The following is a 15,642-nucleotide window of genomic DNA, read 5'->3' as shown; positions in this document are numbered from 1 at the left end:
TTTGGTTGGTTCCGTATCGATCTGAATTTTCTTTTAGGGATGTGTTTATTTTGAGCATTATGGATTGTCTCAATAAATTGTTCATAAGAAGCTGCTAAATTAAATTCGGGGTTCTCCCGTCCTAAGTTGACAGTTTCCGGAGGTGTGGGGGGGATTAATCTTTTGACCATAGGGTCATCCCTTAGGTCTCTCCTTAAGCTACCGTAGTTAGCCTTCCTAAAATCCGGGATCAAGGCCGAATTTTCCTTCTTCCTGCCATTCCATATTATGTTAAAATATATGGCTTTATGATCACTGTTTCCTAGTTCGTCTCCAATCCCAACATCTTTTACTAGATTTTCATTATTGCTGAGAACTAAATCGAGGATATTATTTCCTCTAGTGGGCGAGTTTATGAATTGATATAAAAAACTATCTTGTACTACTTCTAGAAAATCTTCAGATTCATTATCGCTAAGTTGATTTTTCCAATCTAAGCCTGAAAAGTTGAAATCGCCTAGAATACATACATTGTTTCTATCAGATGCCTTCTTTATTTCCTCCCATAGCAATTTACCATCGTTCCTACTCAAATTAAGAATCTGGAAGCTGCTAATGTACCACTTACCACATGTCGCCTGAGAGGTCAGAGAGAGGTCATTTGACCCATAAAGAGTGTAAGGGACTACCTGTGCTTGTAAGGGCACTCCTGTATATTTCCGTTGAATAGAACCTACAGGACTCTACAGGTGTTTATGTTCGCCCCTGTAGTTAGAACCAAGTACCCCGAACATCTCCAACCACCTGCATGTCCTTTGAGTCTCTTAATGAACTGGGCATTTGTCGTTTACCATCATGATAAGAGCCAAATTATATATAAATTAAACTAGGTAAGGTTATGTTAGGTATGATTGGTGGGACAGGTGTGTGGTGGTGGGACTGGTGTGTGGTGATGGGGCAGATGTGTGATGGTGGGACTGGTGTGTGGTGGTGGGGCAGATGTGTGATGGTGGGACTGGTGTGTGATGGTGGGACTGGTGTGTGGTGGTGGGACTGGTGTGTGGTGGTGGGACTGGTGTGTGGTGATGGGGCAGATGTGTGATGGTGGGACTGGTGTGTGATGGTGGGACTGGTGTGTGGTGGTGGGGCTGTGCGATGGTGGGGACTGGTGTGTGATGGTGGGACTGGTGTGTGGTGGTGGGACTGGTGGGTGGGATGGGGGGATGCATGGGACTGGTGTGTGGTGGTGGGGCAGATGTGATGGTGGACTGGTGCGTGGTGGTGGGACTGGTGTGTGGTGGTGGGACTGGTGTGTGGTGATGGGGGCAGATCTGTGATGGTGGGACTGGTGTGTGGTGGTGGGACTGGTGTGTGGTGATGGGGCAGATGTGTGATGGTGGGACTGGTGCGTGGTGATAGGATAAGTGTGTGGTGATGGGACAGGTGTGTGATGGTGGGACTGGTGCGTGGTGATGGGGTAAGTGTGTGGTGATGGGACAGGTGTGTGATGGTGGGACTGGTGTGTGGTGATGGGACAGAGTTGGGTGACGGGACATTGGTGTGGTGGTGAGACAGGTTTGTGGTAGTGGGACAGGTGTGTGGTAGTTTTACACGTGTGTGGTAGTGGTACAGGTGTGTGGTAGTGGGACAGGTGTGTGATAGTTGTACAGGTGTGTAGTAGTGGGACAAATGTGTGGTAGTGGGACAGGTGTGTGGTAGTAGGACAGATATGTGGGTAGTTTTACAGGTGTGTTGTGATGGAACAGGTGTTTGGTGTGGCGGCTGTGGTGAGAGCAGATAGCCGGGGACGCCAAGTAAATGTCCGTTAGAGAAATTGTCTGGTGTTTGGTAGATCATCTTGGGAATTAATCATCACTGCCATAATTTGCTTCTCTATCAACTACCGCCAAATACTCATAATTATATCAATGTTTCAAGATACAACAAAAGAAGGACAATAATTCCTCGTGTCAGGAGTCGTAACAAGAATACAGGAATAATTCCAGCCAACATAAAGTGCATGCAGCGAGGCAACAACAGCCCTCTTGACATAAATTGTTATAAAAGGTCCCAATAATTTTCCCTTAACTCATGAAATTTGCTTCTCAAAGGAGAATTTTGCGTCGTCTCATTCACCGGCCGGCGTAAAATTCGTGGTATGTGTCACCATCTGCGTAATATACGCCTCGATATTTTGGTCTGCATTTTGAAACACATTTAAATTTTATTTTCACAGCTTCTTAAAGTTTTTTGGAAAATGTCTAAGTTTGCTGATAGCACCGTAGAGTTGAAAGGAACTTAGCTCTCCTGGGAATACTCTGCTGTAGATTAATGTAGTTTTGCCATAGGTAGTAACGCTGTAGGGCCAGATGACAGGGTGGTGGGTGGAGGGGGAGAGTATTGGAGGTCTTCGTAATTAATCTTCGGGGATTACAAATGGCTATATTACGAGGGATTTACATTCCTATTTGAATCCCAGTCTATATCCCAATAAATAATCACTAATTTACCTTCTCACTGTGGCATAACGGGATTGTTTTATATAGTTTACAGTAATATTAAGTGAAACAACGATATATATGGGTCACTGGTGGCGTCAAATTGTACTGGAAAATAAAGCTCTTGACTGGCGTCAGAAGGAGGGATTGGACTGATAAATTAAAGAAAAATTGCAATCCCATCATTCTCTTATTAACATCACATACACATGTAATGTCTTAAAGATGATGAAGTTTGCATGTCAATAATTATGTAGATTTTCTTTAAAGAACAACTATGGAGGAAGCTTTTGTTTGAAAGTGATGGCCACAGATTTCAGGTTTGATAATATTGATATTATTTCCCGCCAATAAACCATATACTGTAACGCACAATCTATCTTAAAAACCTGCACTGACAGTTTAAAACTGACACAATAAAGATTCACAGCCTTGAACTTTTTGTCCAATTTAAATGAAATACTAATAATAACTGAAAAAAATGAGTCTAGAGATGACTAATTAATTAACATTCAACATTACGTGAGAAGAATTATTTTTGGTGCCACTCATGTGTATTTTTTTTTAGTGTCCTATTAAATCTCTCAAGTCAGCCGCTAATATTACGATCCTGCGAATAAAATCGTGATTGCATGAATTGTGTCGGTAAGCGCCGGCACACAGTGATCGTCTTCCATAACCTTTCGGGTTTCTTGAATTATCTTTACTTCCGTTTGATCGATTACTTCTTATTATGTGGGAAAGTACTTCTAGTGGAAAAATACAGTCCGATTTCAATTTGGACAATTATAGATTTTGATTTTCCAAGATTTAAATTTATAAGAAGTTGAAATAATCAATATTCTGCATAAGATTACGCTCGATTCATTTTTTATGGTTGCGTATACTCTTCCATTTGTGGAGCAAATTTATGTTATTTTAATTTACTGTGTTCAATATTCATTAAGTATAGCCTACCCCAGAATGAGTTTGTAAGGCATCATTAACTATAATGAGCCCTTGTGTCCGCCTGCCCAGAGTCTGTGTGGGAGTACAAGGTATTCTGCTTCCTGTGAACAAGACTGACTCCTCGTGAAAGGATGGCCGGGTGTTCTCCTGGTGTGGACAGTGATGACCTCAATACAAGACCTCGGATGAGATTGTTGATAGCTATGATCCGATTATTTCAACCAGTGTTTTGAGGATGTAAGGGAATAAATATATCACGGGTTCGGCATTATGCAAATACATGGGTGTGGTGTGTTGTTGTAAATGCGCTGAGGTTATGAATATCTTCCCTCCCATCCAACATCACTACCCTCCCTCCACCATCCCAACCCTCTTCCCGCTCCACTATCACTACCCTCCCATCCACCATCACTACCCTCCCTTTCCACCATCACTACCCTCCCTTCCACCATCACTACCCTCCCTTCCACCATCACTACCCTCCCATCCACCATCACTACCCTCCCTTTCCACCATCACTACCCTCCCTTCCACCATCACTACCCTCCCTTCCACCATCACTACCCTCCCTTCCACCATCACTACTGCCCCTCACCTTCCATCTCTTACTACCACACGTAACTAACTTATGTTTCCCTCTGTTGCTAGCATCACCTTGCCTGGGAGGTTCCACGAGCTCAACATCCACTACGGTGTGTTCCTAGGAGGTATGGGGGACTTTACCGAGGTATTTCTTGGCCTCCTCGACGACTTCCGCGGCTGTATGGACCAGGTTAGTCACTCTTCATATATTTTTATTGATATTTTTTTTTATCTCTTTGCTAACGATCGTAGGTTTTGTACATTCACTCCTACTACACGTCTTGGTTCTCTTGATATGTTAAGGACTCTGTATGTATTATTGTGTTGATTCTGTTTAATGTTCTTTGATACACTCAGTGACACTTCCCACCTGACACACTTCCCACCTGACACACTTACACTTCCCACATGACACTCTTCCCACATGACACACTTCCCACTTGACACACTTCCCACATGATGGAAACTTCCATCTGCACTCTCCCACCTGCCACACTCCCCACCTGCCACCTCCTACCACTCACCTGCCACTCACACCTGCCAAACTCCCCACCTGCTTCCACTCCAAACTCCCCACCTGCCACCTCCCCTGCCACTCTCCTACCCTTACCTCCTCACCTGTACCTGTACCACCAAACTCCCCACCTGCCACACCACTCCCACCAGCTACACTCCTACCTGCCACCTCCTCCACCTCCTGCCACCTCCACACCTGCCTGCCTCCCCACCTTGCCTCCTACCACACTCCCACCTGCCACCTCTCCTCTCCCACTGTCCAGGCTCCCCACACCACCACACTCTCCCGCCGCACACTCACACTGCCGCTCCACTCCACACTCACGTGCCTCTTGCCACTTGCCACACTTCCACCACCATAACCCACCACACTGCCCACCTGCCGACTCCCCCACCTGCCTCCTTCCACTTGCCTCCCCACGTGGCACACTGCCCCTCCTGCCTCATTCACCACCTTCCACCTGCCACCACGCCCGTGCCACTCTCCTGCTCCCACCTGCCACTCTTACCTGTCTGATCACCCACAATCCCACCTACCGCCCCATCTGCCCACCTCCAACTTATCCACCTCCCTTGCCACCCCCCCCTGCAACACTCCCTCCCCCTGCCACACTCCCCACCTGCCACCTGCCTCCTCCCTGCCACCTCCCCACCTGCCACCTCCCACCTGCCACACTCCCCTGCCCTCCTCCTGCCACCTGCCACATCCACCTGCCACCTCCCACCTGCCACCTCCCCTGCCCTCCCCCGCCTGTATGCCTCCCACCGCCACACTCCCACCTGCCACCTCCCCACCTGCCACTCCCACCTGCCACACCCCCACCTGCCACCTCCCACCTGCCTGCTACTCCCCCACCTCCCCACCCACCCCTTTTTGCTCCCCACCTGCCACACTCCTCCCTGACACACTGCCTCCCCTGCCACCTCCCACCTGCCACACTTCTGCCCTCCTCCTGTCACTCCCACCTCCTGCCACTCCACCTGCCACCTCCCACCTGCCACACTCCCGTGCCACCTCCCACACGTCCCTGCCACCTGCCCTCCCACCCCCACATGCCACTTCACCTGCCCACTACCCCCTGCCACACTGTACCTGCCGCTTCCGCACCGCACTCCCCACCTGCCTCTGCCCCCTTACCTCCCACCTCGTGGCTTTACTGCCACACTCACTGCCTCCTCACCACACTCCGACCTCCACCTGCCACCTCCCCACTCCCCTGCCCACTCCCACCTGCCACTCCCCACCTGCCACTCCCCTCCTGCCACCTTCCTGCCCCAATCCCAATCCCTGCCACACTCCCCACCTGCCAAACACCCCACCTGCTACACTCCCACCTGCCACACTTCCAACTGCCACACTCACACCTGCCACACTCCTCACCTGCCACACTCCTCACCTGCCACACTCCCACCTACAACCAGACAAATGTAGTCTATTAAAATTACAATTATATAGACAAGAATTTTATTTGAATTACGTTGAATTTCCGAGAAACAGGCAATATATTTGAGAGGCAAGGACAGAAGTCAACCATGTATATACAACTTCTTCTTTTATATCCCTACATTTAGTTTCCATACTATTTTGTTTAAACACGTTTATACACACCGTTCAGTAAGCACTCAGCAATACAAGTCTTCAGTCCGTAACGAAACTGAAGGTCTAAATGTTATATGGGTCGGTTAAAATTGTAATTTTAATTTATTTCAATTAACATTAAATACATTCTTGAATTTTCTTTTATTACATTAATATATTATGTCCGCTAACCACAACAATCATCAGTTACAGTACACCAATTACCAACTACAACAATTACCAGCTACAATCATCAGATACAGCAATTATCAGCTACAACAGCTACCAGCAAACAATTCTTAGCTAACATAACCACCAACTACAACACTTATCAGTACAACACTTAAAAGTACAATACTGAGAACGAATGTCTTTATGCCTGCAGGTAATGTACAACGGGCTTGAGATCCTCCGGGAGGTGCAGGAGGACCCCACGTCGTCTGAGGTGTACGGCCTGGAGTGGGAATGTTCTGAAGAGTTTGATGCCTCCTCAGACGTGGCCATCAGCTTTATCAAACCAGGAGCATACGTGGCCTTCCAGGACTCATACCCTAGGACTGGAGGATCAATTAAAATGGAGATTAAGACACAGTCACAACACGCCCTCCTGCTCTACAACACTGGCCCTCCCTCTAGGTAGGATACATGGCTTTGGTTTTAAGGTCTTTCTGGGTGAATTAAACTTTATTTTTTTATAATTATTATTCCTAACTGTTTCATCCAGCATTATTACCAACGCTCCTGACTGACTCACCCAGGTAACTTCTTACAGTTTGTAGCATACACGATGCATACTGCTGCCACACTCCCCACCTGCCACACTCCCCTCCTGCAATACTCCTACCTGCCACACTCACAACCTGCCACACTCCCCACCTGACACTCCCCACCTGACATATTCCAACTGCCATATTCACACATTCCCCCACCTGCTGCACTCTCCACCTGACATGCTCCCAGCACCCACACTCTTCCCCCACCTGCCACACTCCCCTCCTGCAATACTTACACCTGCCTCACTCCCACCTATCTAGCTCCCCACCTGCCACACCTCCCCATCTGCCACCTCCCCCACGCCGCCACATTCCCCCCACTGGCGACACTCCCCCACCTGACATACTCCAGCTGCCATATTCCCCCACCTGCCACGCTCACACACGTTCACACACCTGCCTCCTGACCACCTCCCCCCTCCTAGCCACCTCCTCACCTGACCCCACACAATCCCCACTTGCCACCTCCCCACCTGCCACACTCCTCCACCTGACATGCTCAACTGCCACACTCCCCACTTGCCACTCACCTGCTTACGTTCCCCCACCTGCCACTCCCACCTGCCACGCTCCCCAACTGACATAATCAACTGCCATATTCACACACCTAACACACTCCCCCACCTGCCACCTCCCCACCTGCCACGCCACCCCTGCCACACTCCCCACGGCCGCCAACTGCTCCCCTCCCCACCACCTGCCACGCTCCCCACCACCGCCATACACCTCCCACCTTCCACTCCCGTGCCACTCCACACTTGCACTCTCCGCACTGGCAGCCTCCCCACCTGTGTTTCCCGCACCACTTCCCTCCCCACCTGACATACTCCAACTGCCATGTTACAGTGCCCCACTCCCCACCTGCCACCTCCCACTTGCACGCTCCCCACTGACATGCTCCGGCGCCATATTCCCCACCTGCCACGCCGCCTGCCACCTCCCCACTTGCCACCTCCCCACCTGCCACCTCCACCGCCTGCCGCTCCCCACCTGACATACTCCAATTGCCATATTTCCCACCATAGCACGCTCCCCACCTGCCACTTCCCCACCTGACATGCTCCAACTGCCATAAGTACACTGCCACATACACGTGCCTCCCCCACCTGCCACACTCCCCCACCACCTTGCTCCACACTGACGCCACTCGCTGCCATGTGTTCACACGCCCACACTCCCCACCTGCCACCTCCCCACCCAGGCAACCGCTCCTACTGCCGCAGGCTACCTGCCGCTCCGCACTGCATCCCCACCTGACATACACCAACTGCCATATTCCCCCCTGCCCGCCACACGCCGCCCACCTCCCCTCATACTTGCATACACGCCTGCCACCTCCCCTCCACCGCCCGCTCCCGACTGCCTCCCCACCTGCCACTCCCCGCACAGGCCTCCAGCGCATATTCACACACGCGCTCCCCACCTGCCACCTCCCCTGCCACCTCCCCACCTGACATGCCTCCAACTGCCATGTTACACCAGCCACACTCCCCCACCTGCCCACCTCCCCCCTGTGCACCTCCCCCACCACTGCCACACTCCCCCACCTGCCCGCTCACACAGGCATGCTCCACCTGCCTGTACCACACCGGCCATCACACCGCCCTAACCACCTCCCACTTGCCACCACACCTCCCCACCTGACATGCTCTCCAGCTGCCATATTCCCCACTTGCCTTCACACTCCCCACCTGCCACCTCCCCACCTGACATACTCCAACTGCCATATTCTACCCACCAGCCACACTCCCCACCTGCCAGCACACACTCCCCACGCTGCCCGCCACGCACACTCCCCACCGCAATCACCTCCCTACCTGACATACTCCAACTGCCATATTCCCCCACCTGCCACACCTCCCCACCTGCCACACTCCCCACCTGCCACACTCTTGCCTGCCACACTCCCTGCCACCACACTCCCCCACCTGCCACACCTCCCCACCTGCCGCACTCCCCACTGACATGCCTCTGGCTGCCCATATTCCACCTGCCCGCTCCCCCCACCTGCCACCTCGCGCACCACTTCCACACTCCCCACCTGCCACAGTCCCACACCTGGCGCCGCCAAGCCGCCATATTCCCTACCGGCCCCACTCACCTGCCACACCTCCCACCTGCCCTCCTGCCTGAGTCACTGCCACCTCCCCCGCACCACCTCCCCCACCTACCACCACACTCCCCACCTGCCACACTCCCCCACCTGCACCTCCACACTGGGCGCCTCCAGCTGCCATGTTTCCCCACCGACCACACTCCCCCACCTGCCACCTCCCCACCACCGCACGCTCCCCGCATACCTCCCCCACCTGTCACCTCCTACCTGACATGCTCAGCTGCCATATTCCCCACCACCTTTTTACTCCCCACCTGCCACCTCCCCACCACCGCGCCACACCCTTTTCCCCACCTACCACCTCCCCACCTGCCACACCTCCCCCACCTGCCACACTCCCCACCTGACATACTCAGCATGTTTACAGCCCCACCTCCCCCACCTGCCACACTCCCCACCTGCCACACTCCCCACCTGACATACTCCAACTGCCATATTCCCCACCTGCCACACTCCCCACCTGCCACACTCCCCACCTGCCACACTCCCCACCTGCCACACTCCCCACCTGCCACACTCCCCACCTGACATACTCCAACTGCCATATTCACCACCTGCCACACTCCCAGTTTTGATTTGCAGATTCAAACCACCAACTCCTAAAATATTATTGAATTTTCCGACGCCAGTGTGTGGTTCTCATCCCAAGCACAGGGTCCCTTGTAGCTCACCTTGATGTGCTATCTTCTCTTAATGTTTATGTACACGATACTGAGACAGGACGATTCACGTTTCTCAGGAATTCCACTTTCATTTCTCCTTTGAGTTCCCTGTATAATGGTCGATTGTGGCGAGATTCCAATGAAAAGTCATCACACTCTTGTGTTTACAACTTTGAACTGATCTTTGTAATATGTACCCACCCTAAAGTTTCATCCTTTCCCCAGCGACCAGATTACTTGCCACCATCTTAGTTCATTGACCAACTTACTCCAGCACCCATCTCACCATGATTACTCCCCAGTTACTTTCTTATTCTTGCACTCGCTGAATTACGTCTGTGAGCTACATGTTGTATAAATATTCCTATTTTACAAATATTAAAGAATTTATGTAACAAAACGTAAGATAGCCTTGGCAACAATATTTGTTCATTTGCATGACAGAAGGAATGTCTCACTGCTAAATGACTCCGTGGTCGTCCTCTATCACCTACAGATCAGATTTTATCGCACTAGAGATCTACGAGGGGCACCTGAGGCTCATCCTCGATAAGGGCAACGGAGCTGTGGGCCTCAACAGGTACAGTACTTGCAAATATGATAAGCGGGGGTACCGACCTGGATCTGACTCTCAGTTTAATTATTCAAGAGAACCGGATGTGCAACGTTATGGTATAAAATAGCCATTTATGACTCAGCAGGCTTAAATAAATCCGACGTAATCTAAGTGACCTAACAAAAGGGAACCATCTTAGGTTAAGTTTGGTTTATATTTCATGCAATGTTACTTGTAACCAACTCGGCCTTGTGTGTGCGGTCCGTTTGTTTTCTAAACTGACTTTGCTCATCCGGCTTTTTAGCAAAAGAAATTGAGAGCTAGACCCAGGTCGGTGCTAGTGTGTTGCTACGATTTATTTATCTTTACTTTTTTGCTGTTTGTGTTTGTCGTTCCCTTGTGTGTGTATTTACTGTCTGTTCGTTTGTTAGGGTTATAAAACATGAAACATTTGTATACATTTCCATTTATCTGTTAAAACTAATGTTGGGACCATGGGTGATGTAGTAATATGACTGGTTGTATACTGAAGAGGTGTAAACTGTCTGGTAACCCCAAGCAATCTAGTAGATTCTGTACATGCTGTTCTCTTATCTTGCCTTGTCTTTACCTCCTTTATTCTATATGCTTCTTGGTTAAGTGTACAGGGGAAGTCAAACACTTGGCGTATAATGATAGGATTCTCTTCTGGGAATTGGTTTTATGAGGTTATAACCAGGACGTCTATGCTAATCGCCACCTGCCGTTCATCTCCAATCCACACCATCAGTCCGTCGTTTAAGTAATCCATGATCGGAAGTGATGTGTGCTGACACTAAGCCCTAGTTAGGTGGCGTGATCTGGGTTAGTGATTACGCCTGTGTCATCAGCAGATGGAAGGAAGTCGAACCCTGACATTACAGTAAGATAATACAACATCCACGTGAACAATATGTACATGTTACATAACAATACTTATACCTAAGAACCATTTTAATTAGTTTATACTTGTTGGTGTAAGAGAAAAATATTGTATACTGATTGTGAGGCTGACATGTCTTCGGTAAAAACGCTCGCGCTATATATAATGTGAAGCAACAAGAAACTGTAACCTGTATTTATGTATCTGAAGAAAGGATATGATATAGGATGGATCTGGAGGCAGTGTAGGAGGCGAGAGGGTTTGAAGAGGAGGAGGAACCTACTTGGTATTATTGGTAAAGGGCTGTGTAAGAGCAAGTCATGTGTGAGGATAAATGGATCACCAAGTGAGGGCTTTGAGGTGAGAATAACAGGAGGTAGGGATATGTGATGTCTTCATAGATGTCTAACATATGTATATGGATTAAGTGATGAGGGAAATGGAAACAGGTGGCTGGAGCAGGAGCAAAGTTGGAACTAGATACTGGGATGTGGAAAATAATAACTAGCCTCTGCGAATGATGTAGTGCTTTTACAGAGTGTGAACAGGAAGAGCAAAGGGAAGTGAATGATTTTGGTATTGTGTGGGATAAAAGGAAATTAAAGGTATAGGTTAAATGGAGCATGAAAATGGAATTTCGGTGGAAGGAGTGTGATAGAGTGGAGTTTGAACAGCCGTATTCAATAGAACTAAAAGTGTAACGAATTGGAATGTGAAATGGTGATAAAAATGAAACATGAAGTAAACGAACTTGAATAATTGGGAACGATGATATTAGAAAACTGTACGTTCCTAGAGTGATATCAGAACAGTATATGGGAAAAGAGCGACTGGAAAACTGTGAAGTAACATTAAGGGAAGGAATTTAAGTTTGGAGAAGACGAGGGAATTGGGTTGTAGCCTAATAATTCATACCTTGTTCACACATGGGCTTGTAACGAAGCACTGTGTTATAAGATACAGATAAGCATTAAATCGAAGGCTGGGTCTGGGGCTAACAGAAAGGAAGGGGCCAGAGAGAGTGAAGTGTATGGCAAGATGGCGACAGGGAAGGATGTAAAGGGTGGAGAGGTTGACGGGGCGAAGAGGCTTGCTGAGACTGTAGGGACATTTAAGGAAACTTTTTCAACCTTCAAAAACAAGTGTTCTAGTTTATTATTTTTAGCATTATCTTATTATCTCAAAATCAGTGTTAAGTTCATCGTTTAACATCTGTTTACAACATCTATCTTAACTCTAGTCACCCACCTTTTGTGCGCACTGGTAACAGGATTGATAGTTAACATCACTCATACCTCAGATATCGGCTCCTTGCAGTGAAACATATTTTTTCAGGCCCCTTACACTTACTCTCGTTCACATTGTTCCAAGCTTCAACCCACACTTCTATTTTCTTCACACTGTTCCTATACACCCCACATCTACCCCTTTATACACCATCATTCTTCCATTCTGTTTCTTTTTTCTTTTTCCGTCACTTGTTTTTTTCATTTCCACTCATTCACTGCTTTTCACCCTTCCTATTCTCCAGCTCCATCAATATTAGCGATGGCGTTTGGCACAAGGTGGAGGCGCACTTCAAGCCCACCTACATGGAGCTGAACGTAGACGACCACATAGAGGATCAACCAACCCATGTCGGAGAGAAGAAGTTTTTTGACCTCTCGGGTTACCTCTTCATCGGTGGGGTCGAGGTTAATAAACAAGCCAGAGCGGTCAATCAGGGGGCAAAAAATGGTGACAAAAGGTAAGTTGAACAGATTGGTTCTCCACTGTTTGTGTTGAGAAAAAAAAGACTAACACGTGTATTTTTTAATATATTAATGTCGACCAAAGTTCTTGCGTACAGAAACTAATGTAGTTCAACCCTGAAGATACAAAATTATAATTTTATCACTTTAACTTTGGGATAGATTACTTTTATTCAAACTAACTTTAGATCTCGTTACATATTATCTGCGGTCAATATAGTATCAAGATTTCTTTATTGGGCCAAAGAATATCATGGGCACAATACCGTATAAAGACTACAAACTAAACTCATGTTCCCCTTAATAGTGGAGCACAACAGCTGATTCATATAGTATACTTCAGTTTGTTATAAAGTGTAAGACATAAATAATGTTGGATCTGTATTAGTTATAGCAACAATACTTTCGTCGAAGAATACCTTTCTCTTAGACTGCAAATACTGCACACTTATTCTTAAATTATAAATGAAGTAACATTTCATCATTCTAGTTCCCCACTGTCAGTGTTAACATTGAAAACATAGGGTTACTTGTTTCCTTCATTATCTCGACTACCGCCAATGCGGTTAAGACACAGCACACACCTTCTCTCCCCCTTCTCATTACTATGTAAGTGTCACCCCAGAATATGCGCCCATACAGTGTAGTGTGTCAGTGTAATTCTTGGTCCTCTCAGAGCCCGACTCTCACTTTAACAGCCTTGAGGGGTGTATCCAGAACGTGAGTGTCGGGGAGACGAGCCTGAGTATTCGCGACGCCCAAGTAACGCAGGGCATCAAGGCTGAGTGCCACTGGGCGTACCCATGTCTCAAGAACCCCTGTGTGGACGGCAGCCGCTGCCTGCAGGAGGGGCGGATGAAAACTAGTGCTGAAGTGCGACCCAGCTCTCTGTGTCCGTCAGGGGAACTTCACCACCGCCTACAAAGTCTTCACCAAGACCACACTGCCCTTTGATCTTGAGGTCAGCCTGTGGCACACTATTATATACTGTTATTACTGTATAAGCTTTGGTAACCTGATAATCCAGCTGTGTCTGCTCCGTTGAGTATATATATATATATATATATATATATATATATATATATATATATATATATATATATATATATATATATCATATATATATATATATATATATATATATATATATATATATATATATATATATATATATATATATATATATATATATATATATATATTATGATTCTTTTTTAGAAATATCATACAAATATCAAAATACATGAAATATATTTTTCAACTTTTGACGGTTTACTGTACTGTATATGGTTACACACTGTTCATTGCATTTACCTCTGTGCAGTTCTATTTCTGTTTGCTCAGTCCCTTTTCCTTCCTCCTACCCTTTTTTTTTCCTTCCTCTCCTATATTATACATTGTTCATTTTACTTCCTCCTGCACTGATAATTAACTTTCTCTCTGCACTATTGCTTGACCTTTCTGTAGTGTTTCTTGACTTTCATCCTACATGTTCCTTCCAATATTTACTACAAATTCCTTGGTTTTCTTCATGGTTCTTGTCTTACCTCTGACGCATTCCTTGATCTCTAACTTCAATATTCCTTAATCTTCTTCCTATACTTTTCCTTGACCAGGTGCTGAGTTTAACGCCTATGGAAGTACAGGAGGGAGGACAGGCGCTCGTCACCGCTGACCACCTACGTCTCGTGCTAGACTATGAGAAAGTGAGTACCAATCTCAAGGTGGGCGCTCTCCCTGTGCGCAACTAATCATGCAGCGACACAGTTTATCACTTATATCTATATTTCGAAAGGTTGTAACTTCTCTGCCTGTCAGACATTGCCATTGTTTGTCTGTCATTGCTTGTTACTTATTTTGACTGATTACTGTTTTGATTTATACTGTTCGTACTTCTCCTGTACATTTAGTATTTGTGATATAGTATACTGTACATCCTCCGTATGTCATTAACCTCCTTCGTATACCAGATACAACCACGACGTAGCATGTACACTCTCTAGTTGTACTATACGTGCACTATATTATATGTACCCAATATTTGTCATATACTTGTACCCACTGTCAGGCTAGTAACTCGACTTCTTGTAAGGTATCAAATAGTAGGAAAATCAAAGGAAATTGGAGCGTTTGAATGTGTATGGATGTAATGAGGACGGAAATAAAAGTTATGGAAGTTATGGTGACTGAAAAGATTATTGGTACAGGAGATGGATGGTGAGGACCAGTGATGGCCATGGAGTAAAGAGAGTTTGAAAAAAGTAAGAACAGAAGGTGTAGTAACGATGTTGAAGGATGAAATGTGAAGTAACGTGATGGAATATGAAGGCGTCAGTCTCAGATTATAATGGATTAGACTAAAACTTGGGTATGAATTATTGGTTATTGTTAGTGTTAATGTTTCAGGGGCTGTGAAAAGACAAGGGGAAAGAGACCAGAACAACTACATTGAAGTAATCAGTGTGAAAGATAATGTGATAATCGTGTGCGGAATAAACACGCGAGTGAAAGGTTAATTACAGGTAACCATGGAGTGCCAGGTGAGAATCGCAATAGACGGACTAATAGACATGTATGATGAAAGAGGATTGATAGTTGGTAATAATTGTTTTAACAAGAAACAAAATAAAGAATGTACTTGGAATGGTGCAATATAGAAGATAGAGAAATGTTAGGCTTTGTGTTGGTGGAGAGGAGAGTGAAGGTAAGAGAAACTGTTCGTGGAATGTCTGACCATCATTAATAGAAGCAAATATGACAGTAAATGAAAAATTCAGGTTT

At 46.9% G+C, this 15,642-nt stretch overlaps 1 protein-coding gene across 1 annotated transcript in view; it reads left to right on the top strand.

The window, feature by feature from the left end:
* Positions 1-15,642, top strand: part of LOC121873112 (chondroitin sulfate proteoglycan 4-like) — a 164,305-nt gene that overhangs the window by 109,941 nt on the left and 38,722 nt on the right. Inside the window, exons 5-11 of the mRNA XM_042376424.1 lie at positions 4,074-4,197; positions 6,488-6,738; positions 10,150-10,233; positions 12,642-12,857; positions 13,560-13,714; positions 13,746-13,822; positions 14,478-14,567. Coding sequence (XP_042232358.1) covers positions 4,074-4,197; positions 6,488-6,738; positions 10,150-10,233; positions 12,642-12,857; positions 13,560-13,714; positions 13,746-13,822; positions 14,478-14,567 — 997 coding nt within the window. The remainder of the gene's footprint in view (positions 1-4,073; positions 4,198-6,487; positions 6,739-10,149; positions 10,234-12,641; positions 12,858-13,559; positions 13,715-13,745; positions 13,823-14,477; positions 14,568-15,642) is intronic.

This window comes from Homarus americanus, unplaced genomic scaffold (genome assembly GCF_018991925.1).
Source record: "Homarus americanus isolate GMGI-L3 unplaced genomic scaffold, GMGI_Hamer_2.0 scaffold32929, whole genome shotgun sequence".
Classification (NCBI taxonomy): Eukaryota; Metazoa; Arthropoda; class Malacostraca; order Decapoda; family Nephropidae; genus Homarus; species Homarus americanus.
The sequence above is the reverse complement of the archived record's forward strand: the minus strand, read 5'-3'. Positions and strand labels throughout refer to the sequence as shown.